Genomic DNA, 23,734 nt, shown 5'->3' with positions numbered 1-23,734 from the left:
CTTAATGGTCTTGGCTGATCAGAGGGAGGCATAGTGTGTTGCTTTGAGACACAGATCTGTGTATGTGAATCCTCTGTGCTAAGAGGTACTGCGGGCTGTCAGATTGGACATACAGGTGTAATCTCTTGGCTGATTTTGGTTGTACTCATCCTTTCATACTTTTGAAATTGAATAAAGAAATACCGCAAGGGGCGCCAAGCTTTGGGGCGAACAGGTGTCGCTTTGTTTTCAGATTTGGGCACTCTAGCTCCAATTTGTTCTGTTTTCACATTTAGACTACAAGTGGACGGGTGACTGCTAGTCCACCGCACTCTGGTTTCTACCATAGGCCGGTTTCAAATTCCCTGCTGTGTAGGGGCTGGGAGTAGGATGGATCTCTGAAAAAATGTAGTAATCTGTGTCTGTCGTCCCCCCTCTCTAGCTGTCTGAGCTTGTAATGATGTCTGTGACGCTGTACGTCTAGAATGAATCTCCCCAGTATGCGCTGGTCTGTTGCCTCAAAGATCTGGCGTAGGGAATGTGGCTCTCTGAATAAAATGGGATATCTCTCTCTGAGGCTACAACAACTCTCAAACAGTGGTTTGCAACACCATTTGGAATTCAAAAGGACAAGGCATCATAGCCTTGTGGGGCTCAGCAACAAGCAAGTCAAGAGTGGAGTAAATACCTAAACCCTATTAACACAATCAACAACAGCTAAGGTGTTACGTGTAACCAAACTAAGCACTCAACTCAGAAGGGGAAACACATTTCATAGAGACCTGAAGGTTCAGGACGGGAGACCTTTCTCTCTCTCTAATCTCAAAGGTATCAAGGAGGGAAAGCTATAATGACAAGAGACAAGGGTCCTAATTCAAAAATCACACTAAAAAATCCTAATGATAAAGATTAGTACTAATAATGTGCATTCATGCTAAACTAAGATAAGAGAGCAAAACCAAGCTCTTAAAACATGTTGAGAATCATGAATCAAGCTCTTCTAATGACAAGACATCTATCTAATCAAAAACTATCCGTGTTGCTCTGCCAGTCTGGATCTCCAATCGATGTGATGAAACTCTAAGTTGACCAATAGCCACTCGGGAGCCGTGTGGTAAAAAGCCCTCCATGTATCTAGGCCTCTCTATAAATCCATCATCAGTGATATCATGAAGTGATCTCTGTAGTATAGCATCTTCGGTGGAAGAGGCTGTGTAGGCGATATCCATGTCTCTCGTGTATAGAGCTGCCATAGGTCCTGTCTCAATACTGTGTTCCTCTCACTATGAGAGACGGATATGTGGTGCATCCCTGTCATACTGGAATGGTGGTAGATGATCCATGTCTAGGCCATGCTGTGAGAACCAATGTGTGACCTGTGCATACCATGATCCTCTGTCTCCTGCCTCAGCCAGCTGTCTAGATGCGTCAAAAGCTCTGTATGACAATCTGTCCTGTGGCATCTCTCTGTATCTGTCTAGCAGGCATATAGTCTGGAATATGGCCTCTACCATCATAGGAGGCGCAACAAACTTTGCTCGGATAATGTCATGAGGTACTGACGGTTTGCTGCGTATCATGCGTGCCATCATGAGGGCATGTGGTCTCTCTATGTGTCCACCAATGGGTAGCAAGGCCTGGCGCCCATAATGCTGCTCCATACATTAGTGCCGGTGTGACTAATGTGTCAATAAGCCACCCCTTCGTCCGGGGCTTCTGAAAATGCGCCTGGTGGCACTATCTCTCTAGCATAGCCAATGCTGCATATCCCCGTGTCAATCTAGCTCTGGCTGCTGAACCCATGGTGAAGCGTGTGACTATTGCAGAGAAGGTAACCCCTAGGTACACGTATGATGTCACCACCTCCACCTGGCGTCCTGTGAGAGTGAATGTCAACTGACTCCTGCCCTGTCTCGATGTATGAAAGACCATAACCTTGGTTTTCCCAAGGTTCACAGTAAGACCCCTCTGTGTGCAGAAATCATGGAGTGCATGTAGATGCTACTGTAGACCACCTGGAGACTCAGACACTCATACAATATCATCAGCATAAAGCATAATATGTACTGAGGTACCAGCTAGATCAACTCCATCTCCGCCTCCCCGTGTAATGAAGTCAGCCACCTAATCAATGTATAACCCAAATAGCGTGGGGGAGAGAGAGAAAGAGAGAGAGAGAAGTGACGCCTGGTGTGTAGCGCAGCCTTGAAGCTTGTATACGCAGCCAAGGCAGGTGGAACTGCAATCGTTGGCGGCTGGTATACACAGACATGCAGTCGCTGGCAGGCTGGTATTTGCAGCTAGGTAGGAGCATAAAGTCCAGGTGGCCTGTTGTACTCGCAAGTAGGCACATGCGTGCTAGGTTAAGCGTTGGCGGCCGACTGTATGCGCAGCAAGTTCAGGCGCACACGTTGAACGCTGGCGACAGTCGAGTGCAGGCGGTGTCCGACGGCAGGCAAACGGGTGGCACATAATTTAGATAACGCAGTTGACGAGTTGTTTTTAGCTTTTGTTTTTTTTTAAAGAAAAAAAAACAATCGATTGCTTTTGGTATTTTCATATGTGCCTAAGGTTTTTATAAACCCACACTTTGAAAAAGGGTTTTTGTGAAAAAAGGAAACCCAAGTATTGCTTTATAATTGTTTTTTTTCTTTTTTTTAAATAAAGAATTTAAAGAAAACAGAATATATATATATGTATATATATATATGTATATATGTATATATATATATGTATATATGTATATATATATATGTATATATGTATATATATATATACATATATATATGTATATATACATATATATATATGTATATTTTTTGCAAAGAAAAAACACAAAAGCAAAAGCTAAAGTTAGCTTTTGGGAAAGCCTATATATTTCCCTTAAGCGGGCTTCTTGCCACACATCTCTCAAGTTCTCAAGTTCTCAAGCTCTCGAGTTCCCTAGCACTCTTATTTGTCCAAGATCAACTTTTCTCTCACCTTGCCCTCTTCAAGATGTCGACCCAAGAATCCGAGTTGGAGCCCCTTATCGAACGGGAAGGCCTGCCGGCTATACGGAAGATACCGATGCTTATCTTTTCGACGATTATGTGTCAAAATCAGATTTCCAAGAATTTAAAGTTGCTCTCGAAGCTTCTTCCTCGGAACGTCAAAGCACAAATCGTCGCGCAGATGCAGGCTTTACAGAACTCCATCTCTTTGTTGACCACTACCCTATCTACTCTTTCGGGTATGGATACCTTGGCATCTGCTATAGGCCTCAATATTACTCCGGAACAGTTTGGGGGCGAGTAAAAGTAGCGTACTAAGGAGATAGTGGACACTTGGCTACATAAGTGGCAAGTCCATTTTCAGTTTTATCCATATGACGATGGAAAAAAGATCCAATTAGCAGCAGGTTTTCTCTCAGACAAAGCTTTGCTTTGGTGGAAGGAACTCAACCCTAAACCAACAACTTGGGCACAGTTCGAAGACGTCTTCAAGAAAGAATTCCTCAAGAAAGAGGATGACTATGATGTTGTTGCCTGGTTTACTACTTTGACCATGACCTCGCAGAACCTCACTTATGAGGTCTATGTCCAGAAATTTAGGGACTTGCATATGAAAGCTACAAAGATGGATCCCACAACTCTTTTTGAGTTCTTCGTAGCCGGTTTACCCGACTCATGCCGTTTATAGGTTAAAAATAATAAATGCAAAACTTTGGACGAGGCCATTCATTCCGCTTGTATCTATGATGATACAATGGTCTCTTCCAAGTCTAAACCCGTTACCGAGCAGGGGAACAAGCACAAAAGGAAGTTCTCCGTACCAATGGCTAGCACGACTGAAGGAAAGTCTTCGGACCAACCTTCGAAGAATTCAACTTCGACACCAGTGAAGAAGAAACGTCTCCTTAAGGCTTTGAAGCTCAAGAAGGAGGGACGTTGCTTCATTTGCGAAGAAAAAAGACACATGCGTAACGAGTGCCCGAAGCAAAAGGGTGCAAAGACCAACGAAGGATTCAAGCCAAAGACAGCTAACCAGTTATCTTTGACAGGTACGTCAGGTACTGTACTTTCTCGTCCTAGTACATGTTCTGATTGTCTGTTCAACTCTAAAGTTTTTGGCTTGCATGATCTTCTCCGAGTTTATGGAGAAGTGAATGACCATAGAATCCACATTCTTCTAGACCCTGGTAGCTCACACAACTTCGTTAACTACAAACTTGTGTAGAAATTGAGTCTTGATACAACGCCCAGCGATCATACCTATGAGGTACGCCTACGTGTGGATCGGCAAGTATGGGATCGAAAGGTGGAGATGCTACCAATCCGGATTCAGGACTACAAAGATACTCTGGAATGCTATTTATGCCCCTAGAACATTTAGACTTGTTATTAGGGATTGAGTGGTTGAAGACTCTTCAAGTCCAGATAGATTGGTCTAGTCATCTTTTTTCTTTTGAAGATAGGAACACCCAGTATAGTATCTTAGGTGATTGTATACAGTCCTCTCAGGGATCTCTTGTAAATACAATTGATTTTGGAAATATAATGGATTCTTCTTTGTATACTGCTTTCCATTGTGTATTGATTTCACTTTCTTCATTTCTCATATCTTCCATTGATGTCAATGAATTAAGTGTATTTGAAAGCAAAGAATTACAGAAGATACTTGATTCGTTTCAAGATGTATTTCCTAAGGAACTGCCATCGGGCTTGCCACCTGAAAGGGCAGTAGATCATCGTATTGACTTGATCCTTGGTACTCACCCTGTTGGTATTCCACCTTAAAGGATGAGCCAAGCTGAGGAAGATAAGTTGGCTAAACAACTCGAAGATTATTTGAGGATGGGCCAGATCCGTCCAAGTAAATTACCTTGGGGTTCATCTGTGTTGCTCTGGAGAAAGAAGGACAACACCTGGAGAATGTGTATAGATTACAAGAGATTGAACAAGCTGACAACTAAGAACCGTTATCCTCTCCCTAGATCAGATGACCTGATTGACCGGTTAGCAGGAGCAAAATATTTCACGAAGATAGATTTACGTACTGGTTATCACTAGATACGTATTCATGAAAGGTATGTTGAAAGAACCGCCTTCCGGACTAGGTATGGCCATTACGAGCTTCTCGTATTATCTTTTGGGTTAACCAATGCTCCAGCCACTTTCCAGCAAATGATGAATGATCTTTTTCGTGAACATTGGGAAAAATTTGTGGTTGTGTTCCTGGATGATATTTTGATATACAATCGTACTCTTGAGGATCACGTTAGACACCTCACGATTGTCTTAACTATTTTAAGACAGAATTGACTATTTGCTAAATTAAGTAAATGTGAGTTTTTTCATGACAGACATCATTTACTTGGGACACAAGATCACACGAGATGGATTGAGCATTGACTATGACCGAGTTCAGAAGGTTTGGGACTGGCCTATACCGCGAACAGTGAAACAACTTCGTTCTTTTCTTGGTTTAGTTGTTTTTCTTCGGAAATCTGTGCGGGAGTACTCTCAGCTCACACTACTGATGACCGACTTGTTGAAAGGTCGTGGACGTAAGTCAAATCAGTCTATCACTTGGAATAACAATGTGGATATGGCCTTCAGACTTTTGAAAGATAAAGTCAAGGAAGCATCTATCTTAGCATTACCCGATCCTAGTCGGCCTTATGTTCTTGACACTGATGCCAGTGACTATGCCATCGGGGTTGCTCTATTTCAAGATGGTAGACCTGTTGGTGTTGAAAGTAAAAAGCTAGACGACACTCCATCTCGTTGGCCAATCCTTGAGAAGGAACTTTATGCTGTGATTCACGCTCTCAAGGTTTGGAGACTATTTATATGGCTCCAAGTTTGTGGTATTGACTGATCATCAGTCAATAAAGTATGTGTGTGATGCGGATGATTTGAGAGGAAGGAAAGCTCGATGGGCTGAATTAATGCAAGATTTTGATTTTGAGATTCGTTATAGGAAAGGGTCCATGAATAGTGTCATAGATGCACTTAGTCGAATTAGAGAGATGAATACTTTGTCGTTCACCGAGATTTCTACCGACTTATTTCAATCATTGAGAGAGCTTTGCAGGACTGATAGTTATTTTGGTCCATTTTGGCAGAAGATCCAGGACGGGAGCTCATTGATTGACCAAGACTCAATGACTGAGCAGCCTACCATTCAGGCTGCAGGAGGCCACTGGATGATACAGAATGGTTTACTATTCCGTAATGACAAAATTTGTGTACCACAGATCTCGAACATTAGGTCCAAGATTCTTAAGGAGTGTCACGACGCCCCTTCTGCTGGACATCTTGGGGTACATAGGACATTATCGTTAGTGAAACACACTCTTTATTGGCCAAAGATGAAAGGGTATGTGGAAGATTATGTTCTCAAGTGTCAAGTTTGTCAAGTAAATAAAGCTGAACGCTTTAGACAGGCTGGGTTGTTGCATCCTTTGCAAATCCCAAGTAATAAATGGGAAAGTATTTCCATGGATTTTATTACCGGATTGCCAAGAACACATCAAGGCCACGGTTCTATTTTTACCGACCTGGAAGACCATTACAGCTACGCAATTAGCAAGGGAGTTTATCGAGCAATTGTTTAGACTGTACGGGTTACCGCATGACATAGTCAGTGATAGGGGATCTAAGTTTACGAGTCATTTTTGAAAACTTGTTTTTGAGAAGTTGGAAACAACTTTGAATTTGAGTTTCTCAGATCATCATCAATCTGATGGCCAAACTGAAAGAGTGAATCAGATTTTGGAGGATATGCTTCGGGTATATGTATCCAAAAGACAGAGTTCATGGGAGGATTATCTTCCTATGTTAGAATTTGCATATTACAGTACTAAGCATACGAGTACATGTTTTAGTCCTTTCATGCTTATGTATGGTGAAGACGGATCATCAAAGTTTGAGACATTTTTAAATTTTTTGACCCAAACTAAGCTTTCCGAGAAGCATACGATGTGGGCAAACTTTTTGTTCATGTTTCATTTCTAGATTATCCATACACCTAGAAAGAAGAAGGTGGTTGCAAACGCTCTATCTAGGAGACCACAGTTACATTCAGTGACCATTGTGTCACCATTTGGCCACTCAATTGGTCCACCCGTGCTTTCTTATTATGTATGTACATTGAACTGGTATCCATGGCAGTCGCATATGCTAGGGAATGATGCCACTTGTGTGATACTGTGGACTTGGCTTTTCGCTGGGACTTGTGCCTGTGTGTACATGCCTGGAAATGCCTGGACGATTGGTGTTCCATTGGGTCTGGTATCTCGTGTACTTGCTTGGAGCACGTCTATTTGGTTATAGTCTCATGAACGGCGCTCTCATTTGTTTATTTTCAGATTTCTCAAGTTTTTATGCGTGAAATTGTTATTTTCTTGAAGGTAAGCTAAGTACCCATGCCACAACCCTTATAAAGGCCTGTTTCAGTGGTATCAGAGTGAAGGTTTGCTCCACTGGTCGCATTTCGCCTCTCCCACCCGTCGCTTCAGTCTCCGCACCCTTGCTCCACTGGTCGCCCACCCCTCCCGCTGCCCGCTTTGTTGCTTGCCTGCCTTCCCCTTTCCCCACCCACCCTTGCTCAGGCCCCCAAGGCAGCAACATAACTCTCTCTCACCTCTGTACCCCCAGCTGGTGGAGGAGCTCTAGCTCCTTGCACACTCAACATTAGGCCAAAACCATTGCAGAGTGATCTGGAGGAATAGCCCTGAGTCTCCAAGAGAAACTCGAGGCCCTCGAGATGGCAATGAAGGCACTAATCAAGGAGAACAAGAAGACATCCGATTCCAACCTCAATGAGGTGGAGAACAAACTACCCTGGCACATCATGGCTCTCGAAGCACGGGTCACGAACCTCGAACAAGAGAACACGGCACTCAAGGAGGAGGTGAGTGCATTGAAAGTGGAAATGGTAGCCATCAAGAATACTGAGAAGGAAGAAGGGGAGATCAATGACAACACTCTCACGGCCATCAAAGAAGAGATCTCCAAGGAGATCACAAAGGACATGGAGGGAAAGCTCGAAGCCAAGCAGTCAGGATGGGTTGAGGTGGTGAAGAAGAACATCCGTAAAGAAGTGAGGGAGGAGACTCAAAGGGAAGAACATAAAATCATTCACACCACCATTGAGGAGGAGAAGATGAGGCATGCCCGCCGCCTCAACATTTGAGTCACAGGTATAGCCGAGACACCCGACTCCACTCCCGAGAAAGATGGACAGCTTCTATGCATGAAGCTCGGCTACAAGGAAGAGCACCCTCTCCCCTTTACCAAAGCATGGAGAGCCGGGAAAGACTCAACACGCAAGCGAGCCCTCATCCTAAAGTTTGCAGGAGAGATGGAGAGGGTCACCTTCATGAGGAAGAGGGTCATACTACGGGGTTTAGAGGGAGCTCCTATTTTCTTGGATGATGATCTCACGAGGATGCAGCTTGAGCATAGGAGAACTTGCATGCCACGAGTCTTACACGCGAGAGAAGGCAAGAAGGCCTTCTATCGAGATGGTCGGGTCATCATTGATGGCCGGCCCATGGATTAGCGGTTTGGGGCCTATGGGACACAAACCAGGCCACTGACAGAGATACACATGGCAGTATGGAACTGTAATGGTTCACTATGGGTGCAGCCTGGATGACTGGAGCATGTTATGGTGGGGAGAGACATCATACTTCTGACAGAGACACATCAGAGCCCAGAGAGAGGGCTACCTTGAGTAGAGGGATTCCAGTGGGAGTTAGCATACAGGAGGACCACACGCCAGGGTACCTCGAGAGGGTCGGGGGGAGTAGCAGTTCTATTCAAACGGGAGCTACAGGGGAGACTGAGAGTGGTAGCACAGGATCCAGAGGCCAGATACATGTGGATCAGCTTACAGCTCTCACAGGACAGGGTTATATACATAGCTCTATGTTACTTTTCTCCATCAGGATCCTCTTATGTCATTACAGAGGACATGCCACAGGAGGAGGAGACAGGAGCCTCGCCATACACTTGTCTGTCAGAGGGGATTATGCATTATTCTACACTAGGGGGAGTATTTCTTACGGGCGACTTCAATGCCCACACACAGAGCAGACAGTGTGAGGTGTATGACTATGATGACATGGAGATCCTCCACCCTGTGGATCCAAAGGAGATAGGGGCTAGTCAGGCATCAGAGGACACTGGACCAGATAGAGGACATTATGGGGACCACTTACTAGAGTTGGGAGCCAGGCATCGTCTCGTTATTTATAACGGGATGCTACAGTGGCCGGGATCAAGAGGGCTGACATGCTTCCCACATGGGGGTCATACACGGACCGGGGGCACGGTGGTAGACTACATTATGGGGTCTTTGGAGGCATCACAGCTTGTCACCTCATTCTCCATTCCACCTCGTCCTATTGGGGCAGATCATACATAATTGGCATTTTCACTAGCCGGATCACCAGTATCACCAGCCCCCCACATACCGACGCCACACACTACCATCTACTTCACACATGACATGGCAGACATATACACTGGCAGAGTAGAGGATGGGCTCCTACTCATGGATCCCCTGGCACCTATGGATACCATTAAAGCCCAGCTGGCATCACTCCTACACACGGCTGCATTACAGAGCTTCCCACATCGTGTCCACTCAGGAGAGCCCGCGAGATCTGGGACTATGCCCCAGAACAGATGGTATGATGACGAGTGCAAAGCCCTATACTCACGGCTCCGCATCCAGAGAGCCTTGGGAGCCATCACAGAGCAGGAGTCGAGGAGAGAGATGAGGAGACTTACTTGCCGCAAAAGGCGGGCCTTCGTAGAGATACAGGAGCTAGAGATCTTTCATTTCTTCATGAGTAGAGATAGCCCTGTCTCATGGTGGCAGTTCAGAGAGCCCCGGACACCGACACCTATTGCAGACCCACAGACATGGCACACATATGCAGAGGGCCTACACCACACCCCACAGCAGCCACCTATACCTTAGCCACAGGAGCCTCGACCTACCACAGCTAGCTTCTTTACCCACTCGATGGTACAAGAAGCTATCCGCCGCCTACAGCATGGACGGGCCGCCGACCATATGGGCCTGCAGGGTGAGCATCTCATATATGCAGTAGATTCTTTGGCTCCTTTTCTTGCACACCTGTTTAACAGGGCACTAGCAGAGGGTTTGCCTGCGGAGTGGATGATGCACACCATTGTGCCGATTCACAAAACAGGGGATATGCTCGACCCGAGCAACTACAGGACGGTTATGGTTGGCCACGTGTTGGCCAAACTCTATGGTGCAGTGTTGGAGCAAGAGCTTAGCTTATATGTTGAGCGAGCAGGTTTACGCTCATCAGGGCAGGCAGGCTTCAGGAGAGCTTTCTCTACCACTGACCATGTATTCACTTTGAGATGTATGATTGATCAGGCCAGAGTGAGGAAGAGAAAGCTCTATTGCTGCTTTGTGGATTTCCGCAAGGCATTTGACACAGTACCACGAGAGAGGCTCTTTCAGTGCCTGCAGTCTCTTGGCATACCAGCAGATATGACATGGAGCATCTATGCATTATATGAGCAGGTTTTTGGGCGAGTCAGATGTCCAGGAGGTATGTCCGAGACTATTGCTAGCACCATTGGTGTGAAGCAAGGATGCCCACTTTCCCCCACGCTATTTGGGTTATACATTGATGAGGTGGCTGACTTCATTACACGGGGAGGCGGAGATGGAGTTGATTTACTAGGTACCTCAGTACATATTATGCTTTATGTTGATGATATTGTATTAGTGTCTGAGTCTCCAGGTGGTCTACAGCAGCATCTACATGCACTCGATGATTTCTGCACACAGAGGGGTATTACTGTGAACCTTGGGAAAACCAAGGTTATGGTCTTTCATACATCGAGACAGGGCAGGAGTCAGCTGACATTCACTCTCGCAGGACGCCAGGTGGAGGTGGTGACATCATACGTGTACCTAGGGGTTACCTTCTCTGCAGCAGCCACACGCTTCACCATGGGTTCAGCAGCCAGAGCTAGATTGACACGGGGTATGCAGCATTGGCTATGCTAGAGAGACAGTGCCACCAGGCGTATTTTCAGAAGCCCCGGACGAAGGGGTGGCTATTTGACACATTAGTCACACCGGCATTGATGTATGGAGCAGTGGTATGGGCGCGAGGCCTTGCTACCCATTGGTGGACACAGATAGAGAGACCACATGCCCTCATGATGGCACGCATGATACGCAGCAAACCGTCAGTACCTCATGACATTATCCGAGCAGAGTTTGCTGCGCCTCCTATGATGGTAGAGGCCATATTTCAGACTATATGCCTGCTAGACAGATTCAGAGAGATGCCACAGGACAGATTGTCATACAGAGCTTTTGAGGCATCTAGACAGCTGGGTGAGGCAGGAGACAGAGGATCATGGTATGCATAGGTCACACATTGGTTCTCACAGCATGGCCTAGACATGGATCATCTACCACCATTCCAGTATGACAGGGACCAGAGGGGGGACGACAGACACAGATTACTACATTTTTTTCAGAGATCCATCCCACTCCCAGCCCCTACACGGCAGGGAATTACTATCCAGAGAGCAGAGACACTCAGAGCCCGCAGGAGACAGAGGACACCTGGCTTTCGGACACCACGCCTATACCGGAGAGAGATGACAGAGACCAGAGCTCAGTTTCACACAGAGGGTGCGGAGCGACTGGCTCGCTTCAGAGCACACCCAGGCATGTTCTTCAGGGAGCTGTGGACATCCCCTTCACTGATGTATACCATTTTATACCCCCAGGATGGAGCTAGCTAGGTTGCATATCATGATTGTATACTCCATGCATATAGCTTTGCATTCTCCTAGTAGTAGAGCTCCATCCCCTTCACCACTCATTGTACTTATTGCACACCCAGATTCAACTTTTTAGTTCAGTACTTTTTCATTTTGTTGGGATGACAGAGGATACTCCATACAGGTACACCGATTTGTCTGATAGGCCGAGTTCGGTCTTTTGGAAGACCTTAATAAAATCTCTCTCTCTCTCTCTCTCTCTCCTACGCGGTGCTTTTTGCTTTTTCTTCAAGCAATGGAAAGCACTCACCACCAAGAAGAGTACCAAGCTACCAAAAGTGGAAAGCAAACCCAAGAACCTGTCAAGCCTTTCATCTTTCATCTTCCTCATCGTCTTCTTCTTCTTCGTCTTCTTCTTTTTCTAGATCCACCCTCTCCATGACATGGAAAGAAAGGGAAGAAAGCTAAGGAGTTCAAAGGAGGAGGGACGGTGTGGTTTACACTATATGATAAAGCATATGGCTACACAAACAAAGCCCTCACTTTTATCCAGCAATTTGATATTACTTTTCGTTCCGAAAACTGTTCGGAGTCATCTAAGATTCGCAGCCAGTGCATGGTGGGGTGCACTCATGGTTGAGGGAACATCCCCCAAGAAATGGAAAGACTTCAAGAAGAAGTTTTACGATTAGTTTTTACCGAAGAAGTTTTGAAGATGATGTGCACCTTGCATGGGAAAGATTGTGGATGGAAACAAGTGAGAGAGTTGATCACTACAAACAAATTTTGGGATGCATATCTCAAGATTACTCCTTTCAAAGAGATTTCTATGAAGGCTATCAGGCTGGTTTGCATGACAACATTTGAGATTTTGTGAATATATGCCCAAATGATGCCATCCAAGATTTGATGCATTCAACTTTAGTTGCTGCCAAGGTCTACATGGTAGACGAATCGACGAAAATGGTACTTGAGAAGCATGATAACTCCAAGAATAGGTTTCAGCCTATGAAGCCAAGGGGTATTCCAAACTCCTAGAAGGGAAAGCACAACTTGACCAATGAGCAAATAGAGATCTACCACAAGGAAGGGAAATGTTTTAGATGTGGCAAAGAGGGGCACATGTTGGCTCAATGTTCGGATCGTCCTAAGGGACCTACTGAGCAAGTAAAGTCCAAGGAAATTTCTAAGCTAGTGGTTGGTGGGATTCCCGATGTATTGGGAAACACTTTGGAACCCGAGGCTAGAGAGTTATGCCTCTCTTGGGGCAAAGTGCTGAATTAGATTCTAGTGTTGTTTGACATGGAAATCACATATTATTTCATTTCCATAGAGTAGAGAGAGCATACACCACACTAGGGGTTGGAACAGCCTTGGGTCGACCCCCCGCCTCCGAGTTATATTAGATAAAACCCCTTGGAGGAGTCTTGAGTACAAGTTCTTAGAGCTAGAGAGGTCTCATCTTTTTTACACGTCTCAACAATGAGAGAATAGCTGAATTTATAGTCTTTGCCCAAAAGCTGGAGAAAAGCGCTTTAAAACTCAATTATAGTCCAAAAAGCATCTTTTTAATAATAAAACATGTTGTCTTTTTAGTATTTAAAGAACTTTTAATCTTTTGCTTGCCAAAAGCAAGTCGCATCATTCCAAGCTAAGTTCCATGTCACCATTGCCATGTCATCAATGCCACGTCACTTTTCCCCAAACTTTTTTTTTTTTGGGGGGGGGGGGGGGGGGGGGGGCGTTGTGTTTTTGATATCAGCAACCCGTATTTTGATGCTTTGGTGACATGATCTGAAGTGTTAGTGAGAAAGGCTTAGGGATGAGGCATAGGATGAAAAGAAACATAGTTTTTTTTGTTATTTGGGGGGGGAGAGGAGAGAAGGGGAGGGAGAAGAGGGAGAGGGGGGGGGGGGTAAATACTTGGGGTGGACCTTTTTTTTTCAAGTGTTAAATTACATACTCTGAGGTAAGTGGACACAAAAAGAATAAAATTACTGCTATTGGAGCCTATGAGGAATGTCATAGTTCCATACAACACTAACTGTATCAAACAAGAAGGGGCTGTCTCTTGTAATACAAATGACGGCCTCTTGTCTACATTAAGTAGTCCTGTCAGGTCCGACAGTAAATGGATGCAAGAGTACAAGCAGTTTTTGCAAAAATGGATACTACCTGAAGGTGGAAGTTTGGGGGAAAGTTAGTGGGAAGGGGGGCAGGGTATTGAGGTGACTGTTTTTAAGGGTAAATTAACAACTTTGAGAACAGCAAGATGATCTGAAAGTCTGCCATGCAATCAGGCTCCCAAACTCACAACCTGTATCTACTGCTGAGTAAGGTGTGGAATGGAGATTGAGGAATCAAATCCAAGAAAACGATCTGCAGTGTGCCTCTGTCTGCATATATGGCATAATCTCTTCGGTTTCCTCATAGAAAACCTGGGGCCTTGCCTCACATCAGAGAAAGAGCCTTCTCATCATTTTACGAAGTCGTATTGGTTGATCTATGTAGATTTTTGATTCTTATAGCTCTATAAAATGAATTATATATTACACGGACATTGAGTTCTTGACTTTCATAAGGTTTTATTTGCTTGGGAGGTGTATTTGATGTGGGTGATGTTGCGTTACCCCATACCTTACCAGCTTTGTATACATGTGGCCTAACACAAACTTAATTCAGGTGGCTAAAGAAGAATTGGCCAGGGAATGCGATTACACTTTAGAAGCAGCAAGCCAAATAAGGTTTCAGCAGCTTCTATCACATGAAAAAGGAGTGTATGTTCCAAAGGTGATTCTCCAGTTCTCAAGCAAGCGTGTTCTTACAACGGAGCTTGTCCCGGGTGAGTCATTCCAGGACAATGACTATGTGCTGTAGTGCGGTCTGTTTGTGTGTTCTTTAAAGAAGTTTGAGTACTTGAGCAGGTGTTTCCATAGACAAAGTTACCAAAATGAGTCAGGCTATCAGAGATAGTATTGGAATGCGTTTATTACATCTTACATTACAAGAGCTCTTCGTTCATCGGTTCATGCAGGTAAATGGCAGTTAAAAAATATTGCATCCTTTATTTTGCTATTATAAAGACTTGTTCTTTGATGTTTTGTGGAAGCGTGTGTAACCACCGTCGAGTGAAAGTTGGGATTGAGTGATGTACACTTTGATTGAGGGGTTATAGCAAAGGTGATGAGGGGTTATAGCAAAGGTGAGGAAGAGGGAGCAGAAATCAGCCCACAAGCTGAGCAACTAAAACCTACCCAAATCCCATACAATAGAATTCTACATATTATCTACAGCCATACAGATTTTTTTTAAAAAAAATAAAAAATAAAAATAAAGAAAGAGACTTATTTTAAGTATGAGAAAAACATACAACAATCACAGCTATAAGCCGGAAGAGAATAGAATCACCCCAATATGTAAGGTGATTTCAACCACTGAGGAGCATCATGATGCCATGTAAGACGTGTGGTACTAGAGGAAAAGTGTATTGGGCAATTTTAATGTACGTGAACTGTTGGAGCATGCTTCTACACCTCACTCTATTATGGATGGGCTGGAGAGGCTCAGCTGGAATGTGTTTGCCAATCAAATTTTGAAACAAGACATGTGGTCATGGCTACACCCGCATGAGAGAGGATTTACATATGCCTCTCAATAGTACGTGGGTACAAGAGCTCATTTGGACCGAATGTATATTGCCAGTATGATTTGTTTCTGCTAGAGATATTGTCCATGCAGGTGGAATATAATCATATTTTGTCAGAGCATTTTCCTTTGGTATTGGAGATGTATAGCCATTCTGTGGATGCTTATAGGCCTTTATTGGAAAAGGCTCCTCTTAAGGTTAACCAGACTTTCTTGGAGCATACTGTTTTCCATCAGTTTATGTTGCAGGTGTTACAAAACTTTTGAGGCCATGTAATCTCTGTTGGGGTGTGAGCTTGGGAGTGTTGTATGTTCAATATTCAAAAGCTTGCTCGCGAGTATGGGATTCATAATGCATCATATTTTAGGGAGAAGTTGTGGAACCTAGAAAATTGTTGTTGGTTGATTTGAACGAGGTGGTTCAAGAGTACGGTTCTTGTCCTAACATTGAGATAGCTATTGATGGGTTGTCCCATTAGGTTGCAGCATTGCACGAGAATCAATACGTGAGATATAAGCTTATGGCTCGAATGGATGCCCTAATGGATTCTAATTGTCAGTCACAAACGTTCTTTGCTCGTTTACAGCAAAAGCCTCCACGTGAGAATATTGTCAGGATGCAAGATAAGCAAGGAGTATTGATTATTGATCCTACTTGTGTTCTAGATGTGTGTATAGACTTTTATCGCCATTTGTTGGGTCCGCAAGATGTCATTTCTCTTGATGTCATTGTAGCTAGAGAGTCTTTGTTTCACTTAGTTCGTCACCAGGTACTAGATGTTTCTGTAAATGAATTGGAAAGAGATATTTCTGTGGATGAGGTGGTGAATTTCACAGAGAGAAAATTAAGAGCTCTCTTGATTTTTGTGTGCAGGTAAGATGAGAAGTACAGGGCAAGCATTTTTAATGCAAAAAAAAAGTCGTCGCTTTCTTGCCAACGTTTTTTTTGAACGTTAACACTTGGGAGCCGTTTTTTTTAATTCTTTGAGTTGCTTGGGAGCCGTTTTTTCTTTTAATACTTGGAGCTGTTTTTTTTCGAATGTCATTTTTTTTTGTCTTTTAATACCTACGTAGGACCTAGGTGTGTGCCGCTTAGCCCACTTGGCCACTCCAAATAGAGGTGTGTGGGCAGCCTTGCACGTGGCCGTGTTAGCACGTCCAATCGCCAGCCGACCGCGAACGAACGAACATCTATTTGAAAGGGACGCTGGCCAATGTAGCAAGGGGGGCTGAAAAAAAACATCATAACACTTCACACGTTTAAAAAATGCCGGCCAATGTAGTGGGGGGACTGGAAAAAAAACGTCATACAATCATTAACATGACTTTGGAAGAGGAACAACGAAGACGTACACGTGCTTTGCATGTGAGGATTACCGGCCTTAAAGACGGGGATAAAGTTGAAGAGGAGGTGAAAGAGCTTATGGTGTTGATGGGGATTGACAGTCCGACACACGCAAAAGCCTGGAGAGTGGGCAAAAAAAGCGGAGGCAACGGGGAAACATCAAAGGAAAGAGCTCTCATACTTCGCTTCCCTTCTATTGAGGCGAAGAAGGAGTTCTTGAAGAGACGACCCACTTTAAAGAATACAGGCATTTTTCTTGGTGATGATCTTACTCTTTCACAGCTTGCACATATGAAGGAAATCATGCCATAGATTAGAGCGGCAAGAGAAAAGGGTAAGATAGCATTTTATAGAGAAGGGAGGGTGGTCATCGTGGAGCGACGCTCTACACGACGGTGCGAGACCTATGGGACCAAATTAAAGCTGGCAGCCTGGAACTGCAATGGATCCCTCAGACTTGATGTAGGTGCCTTTGAGGACAGCTTTAGAGATAGAGATATAGTCTTCTACTCGGAGACTCACCAGGCCCCTGGTCAGATGATGCCACAGGTGACAGGATACAGATGGGAGACAGCTTGCAGAGTAGGGACGAGATCGGTACACAGTAGTAGAGGATCAGGAGGGGTGGCAGTTCTTTTCAGGGAGGAGCTGCAACCGCTTCTACACATAGTTCGGAGAGATGATCAGGCCAGATATATGTGGGTGAGACTGAGGGCCGACACAGGCAGATTCCTGTATATTGCCATATGCTATTTTGCTCCTAGTACATCGACATATGCAGCACCTAGAGGGCAGTCTCCTTTCTCTGTGCTAGATGATGACATATGGGAGTTCTCTAGGGATGGAGACATCATCCTGTTAGGGGACTTTAATGCCCGGACGGGCAACCGCCAGACAGCCTTTTATGATACCTCGGAGGAGATGCTGAGAGAGTTGGACACTCTGGATATGGGATTAGACAGACGCTCACAGGATGTGGAGTGCACAGAGTATGGGAGATATTTGGTAGATATGGGGACTGCGCATGGGTTGGCCATACTTAATGGCTTGCAGAGGTTTCCGTCAGCAGCTGGATTTACTTGCTTTCCACATAGACATGGTGCTAGCACAGTGGATTATGTTATGGCTATGCCCAGCTTTGTTTCATGCATTGAGGACTTCACAGTTGGATCTCGGCCCATTGGGGTAGTAGTGGATCATGCATTGTTGACATTGACTATCTCTTTTCACTTTACCACAGCTCAGAAGACACGAGGGGCAGATCACACTCGATATACTTTTACCTCAGAGACTGATGCTGTCTACACAGATGGGATTTATAGACGTCTGTACACAGAGGAGCCAGGGAGACCTTTGGAGGAGTTGACCCATATACTGACAGAGGCTTTACATGATGCAGCGAGAGAGGCATATCCACATACTCAGCCTGGACAGAGACAGCATTCTAGATGTATGCCCCAGAACAGCTGGTATGATGAGGAGTGCAGAGAGACCAGAGCCCGACTGCAGCGGGAGGTTGCTTTGGGAATCACTACTCACCGACAGTCACGTATTGCCTTCCGACGCCTTGTGCGAAGGAAGAAGCGGGCCTTCCTTGCTCAGCTAGAGCAGGAATTATACCAGCTGTTCTTGAGCCAGGATTCGAGGGAGGCTTGGCGTCTGTTTCATGAGTCCTCCCCTGCTTTGGCCATCACTTCTACAAAGGTCTGGGGTAGTTATGCAGCATCTCTATATACAGTTCCTGGATAGACACCTTTTCCTGACCCGCCAGCACCATGCCCACAGACATGTACTTTCTTTACCGCAGAGATGGTAAGGAAGGCCATTGATAGGATGAAGACTGGGAGAGCATATGATCACGATGGATTGGTTGCTGAGCACTTTATTCATGCGAGAGACATGCTGGCAGAGCTTCTAGCAGTGATGTTCAATCGTGCTATGTGCGAAGGCTTACCCGAGACTTGGAGTAGGTCCACCATCGTGCCTATCTTCAAGTCAGGGGACCCTATGCAGCCAGGGAATTATCGCACTATTATGATTGGTCACACACTAGCACGATTGTATGCATCCATTCTTGAGCAGCAGTTGAGTAGATGGGCAGAGAGAGTTGGCATTCGAGCAGAGGGACAGGCAGGGTTCAGGAGAGGTTTCTCTACTCTTGACCACATCTTGACTTTGCGGGCCATTATTGAGGAGGGCAGGTCGCATGGGCGACGGATTTATTGTAGCTTTGTGGACTTCCGCAAAGCATTTGATACAGTGCCCAGAGCCAGATTGATGAGGCGATTACAGGAGATGGGGGTACCCACAGAGCTCATATGGGGAATTATGGCTTTATACAGATCAGTTGCAGGACAGGTACGCACCCCAGAAGGGGTCTCTACTTTGGTTCACTCCACTATAGGAGTGAAGCAAGGTTGCCCGTTATCTCCTTCACTGTTTGGTATGTATGTGGATGAGGCTTCTGACTACATTGAGAGATTGGGGGACAGAGGAGCCCAGCTAGCAGGTACATGGATCCCACTATTGTTATATGCTGATGATATTGTGTTGATCTCTGACTCCCCTAAGGGTATGCAGCGTCATCTGGATGCTTTACATGAGTTTGCACATGATAGTGGATTGTCTGTCAACCTTGGCAAAACCAAGGTTATGGTGTTTAACACCACGCCACAGTGGGTTAGGCGATCAGCTTCCACATTTACATATGGGCAAGAGATTGTGGAGTATACAGATGCATATACATATCTTGGGGTAGTATTCAGTGGGCCAGTGTTTTCGATGAGGAGAGCAGCAGAGACTAGATTGACTAGAGCACATGCAGCCCTGGGTGGTTTGGAGAGGATGTGTTCGCAGGTTCAGTTTCAGGAACCTCGAACGAAACTCTGGCTTTTTGACACTCTAGTGACATCAGCTATGCTTTATGGAGTGCAGATATGGGGACCTTCAGTGGGCCATCACAGCGCAGGCGGGTGGAGAGGTATGGAGAGGCCTTTGGTATCTATGATTGCTAGGCTTATTAGAGCCAAGGCTGTGGTACCTCATGAGATTATTCGAGCAGAGCTGGCGGCTGCCCCTCTGGTGATTGAGGCTCTTACGAGATCACTCCTACATACATGGCTTCCGACTGAGGAGCTGGGCACGAAGATGGCTTTCTACAGAGAGCATTTTCTTCAGCTCACAGCAGATGGTTTTGTGATCAGACCCAGTTACATGGATGTACACTTGTCTCATGCAGTACGATGTGCTATTGGTCAGATTCGCACATCCTCACACCAGCTTGAGATTGAGATTGGCCGATATAGAGGCATACCAGCTGAGGCTAGGATATGCCGAGTATGCCATAGGGAGTCAGAGACAGAGCTGCATTATATATGCCATTGTACTGCATACTATGAGATACGTGGTCGTTTCCACTGTTTATTCAGAGAGGGTTTTGGACCACTTTCCAGAGTCATGGGGTACCAGGACCAGAGGTGTTTGGGATTGTTCTTGCTTGAGCTGCGGAGACATAGAGATAGCCTGCTTAGGCGCACAGAGAGCCAGACTCAGAGGCACATTACAGACTTCTTTAGTCCAGCCATCACTGCGCCAGATGGACCACAGCAGCAGCAGGACATGGATACCGCCCACACCAGGGGTACACTGATTGATCGTGCGATTGAGCTTGGGTGGTCCAGACGCCCACGACTACGGAGGAGGGCATCCCAGCATAGACGGAGGTTGCAGCGGCAGATTCGGATTATTCTTGCGAGGCATGCGGGACACCCAGTCAGGGTGCTGACCACAGAGGATATTGAGGAGATCCGCCAGTGTCCGATGCGGCACATATTATGAGATGGAGGTACCTCCATAGTGTACCTTCCAGTTCCAGTTTCATTTTCTAGGTGCCAGTAGTATCATCTTTATTTTTCATTTTCTGGGTTTTTTTATCCAGACATTGTATCAGATCCACCATGATGTAACTTTTGGTCTCATAGGTCATTATGGCCTTTTGAAGACGTTAATATAACATTTCATTTCATTTCATTTCTCTCTCTCTCTCTCTCTACGTACACACCATGGGATTCTTACATCCCGGTTCTCTTGGGATGCCTTGATTTACAACATGGTATCAGAGCAGGTTACCTACGTTGGAGCAAGGGGTTGTCCTCGCCTTTACCTGGCCTTTGCGGTTGCCATGCCTTTGGCTGTGACCTTTCAGTCCGTCGCCTCTCCTGCCTGCTTGACGTTTGCATGCCGCTTTTCTCGTTGTCTTGCCCCCTTGGGCTACCTGTGCTTAGCTCTCCTTCAGTGTTCCCCTTTTGCTCTGCTCGCTCTTCGCCTGGCTTCTCTTTTAATGCGTTGCACCAAAACGGGCCACGCCCAAGGTCAAAAATCTTTTTTTTTTTGGGGGTAAAAACTCGCCGTTTCCTAAACATTTCCCATGGTGAGAAACGTGGCCCTTCTACAGAAACACCGAAACGGCGTTTCCTACTCTTCCACACGTTTCCTGCAAGCTAGGTGTCGATGACCTGTTGTTGACTGGGGCTTCAAGTTCTCCAATTGTTGCAAAAGCCCTAAATTTTGACGGGTGCAAAAACATCAATTAGATGTTTTTCACTTGATTCTAAGAAGCCCATTGTTGGTGTTGAACATTGAAGACGAGCAAGTAATGATGACGGGATGTAGGAAAAGTCAAGCTGTGGAGGTGGGTTGAGACTGCTTGAAGAAGACGGGCACTTCAGGCACGGTAGGTGTATAGGAGCACAACAAACAACACATCATGGCTGATGAGGTTATCTGCAGTACTGCGCAAGTGAAACGAGGAAGCAGAGCGGGTGACGACAGGCTAGAAAGGTGGGAAAAGAGAAGCGAGGCGAAGAGCGAGCAGAGCAAAAGGGGAACATTGAAGGAGAGCTAAGCACAGGTAGCCCAAGGGCAAGACAACGAGAAAAGCGGCATGCAAACGTCAAGCAGACAGGAGAGGCGACGGACTGAAAGGTCACATACAAAGGCATGGCAACCACAACGGCCAGGTAAGGCGAGGGCAGCCCCTTGCTCCAACGTAGGTAACCTGCTTTGATACCATGTTGTAAATCAAGGCATCCCAAGAGAACCGGGATGTAAGAATCCCATGGTGTGTACGTAGAGAGAGAGAGAGAGAGAGAGAGAGAGAGAGAGAGAGAGAGATGTAACAAACTCAAATGGAAAGAACAAGAGAAAGATTTTGCATGCACAATAATAATTGATTGATTGTATAGAAGCTTACACTCGTAGTTGTTTCTCGTACCAGTACGAACCTATTCGTACAGTACGGTTTGTGCGGTACAATATTGTACGGCCTCGTATGATACGATAACCTTCCCTCACATTCAAGTTCCATAGCTTGAACTTCTCTAGAGTCTACCCTTCCAAGTTGAAAATGTCTAAGTTTGTAAGTGTTTTTTTTAACCGTATTTTATCATACGATATCCCAAAATTTCATATTGTACCAAAAATTCCCATACGGTACTATACTATAGGGTATCGTACTTTTGTACTGTGACAACTATGCTTACACCAAGAACATGCTTTTATAGGCTGTAAGCCTTATCTTTTGACTCAAGGGAATCACACACGATACTAGACAAGTAACACATGGCACACTTATCTTATCCACACCTAACACACTAACACACTTAGCCCTTTTAGGGAGTGTTCACACACAAACACGTGGGTACACAACCAAGGGTACACATACATAGACGGACACGCACATATAAGACTCCGAATCCCAATAGGGGTTTGGCCCATTCTATCCCAGTGAGGTATCCATTGTGCAAGTTTAGAATTTCACCTCTCATGTGGATGGGGAAGAATCAATCCATTTTATGGATTGATTTGGGCCTGATTTGGCTGCAAGACGTCTTGTGTGAGGGCTATGGATATATGAAATTTGGCAAACACATGGTTGAATATATGGTTGCCTAGAGTGCGCCGTAATCTGTGGATAATTAGACTTCTCTGTGTGACCGAGAGCCCCCAAAGCTTGTACTATTGAAATACTCCTTGTTGGTAATAAAGAATTCGAAAAAGGGGGGGGGGGGGATGGGATAGTTTACATTTTCAGCTTTCATGCAGATGTAAAAAAAAATTTGGGCTTTTTTTCTAAGGTCCATTTAAAAAAAACGACTCGCCAGCCTTTTTTTAAGAAAAACGATTTCTCACAGTCTGTGTTCCGAGTGTTCTCTCTACTCGCCTTCATCCTCCATGGGTCCATGCAACCTGAGGAGACTCCTTGCCTTGGCTTGAATTGTGCTCCCCAGCCTCCTTGCCTTTGCTTTAACTGTGTACCTAGGAGTGTCCTTTTTGAGCCTTGCAAGTGCCCCCTCAATCCTAAATACCATCTCTCTCTCCCAGATGCTATTCGCCATAGAGCTTCGAAATGCAAATGCAAATGCATCAAGGTAGCCTGTGTCCCTGAGTGGCTCTGTTCAAAACAACTTGAATCAGAGCAGAATTTAAGCCTTACAAGAAAAAGAGTCCTCTCTTTTCCTAACTTCTTTCTTGCAACCATGTTCTCTTCTCCCTCTTCATCTGCGGTCCCTCTTATCACACCTTTCAAGCCAAAAGCACCTCATGCTCCTAACCCTCTATGGAAATACGTGACCGAGAATGCAGCATTTGGAAAGGGGAGTAGCAAGAAGTGGTCTTGCACTTTCTGCAAGATAAATTTTGCAAGCTCCTATCCACGAGTTCGAGCCCATTTGCTTGGCATTAAGAACCAGGGTATACAAGTGTGTTGCAAGGTGTCTGCTGAAGACTGGGCAAAGATGACTCGTGAAGACCACGGCAGCACCATGAAGAAGCAAAAAACTAGCAACACTCAACAATGGACAGCCGTCAACAAGCTTGCTAAACAGCCGTCTGTGGAAGGTATGTTCAAGAATGCATCCCGCGATGAAGTAGATGAGGTAGTTGCTCGATGCTTTTATGCATGTGGTATGCGGTTTGTTATTGC

The 23,734-nt window shown here is 45.3% G+C and overlaps 1 protein-coding gene across 3 annotated transcripts in view; it reads left to right on the top strand.

Moving 5' to 3' along the window:
- Positions 1–23,734, top strand: part of ABC1 (ABC transporter 1) — a 126,117-nt gene that overhangs the window by 77,207 nt on the left and 25,176 nt on the right. For 2 of the 3 annotated variants that reach the window (XM_086797960.1, XM_086797963.1), the window contains exons 5-6: positions 14,445–14,604; positions 14,687–14,796. The exons of the other annotated variant lie outside the window; for it this stretch is intronic. In XM_086797960.1, coding sequence (XP_086654086.1) covers positions 14,445–14,604; positions 14,687–14,796 — 270 coding nt within the window. The remainder of the gene's footprint in view (positions 1–14,444; positions 14,605–14,686; positions 14,797–23,734) is intronic. 3 annotated transcript variants of the gene reach the window in all.

The sequence above is a fragment of the Cibotium barometz genome, chromosome 5 (genome assembly GCF_041138505.1).
Source record: "Cibotium barometz isolate CiBa-2024 chromosome 5, ASM4113850v1, whole genome shotgun sequence".
Taxonomy (NCBI): Eukaryota; Viridiplantae; Streptophyta; class Polypodiopsida; order Cyatheales; family Cibotiaceae; genus Cibotium; species Cibotium barometz.
This window is presented reverse-complemented; position numbering and strand designations above follow the sequence as displayed.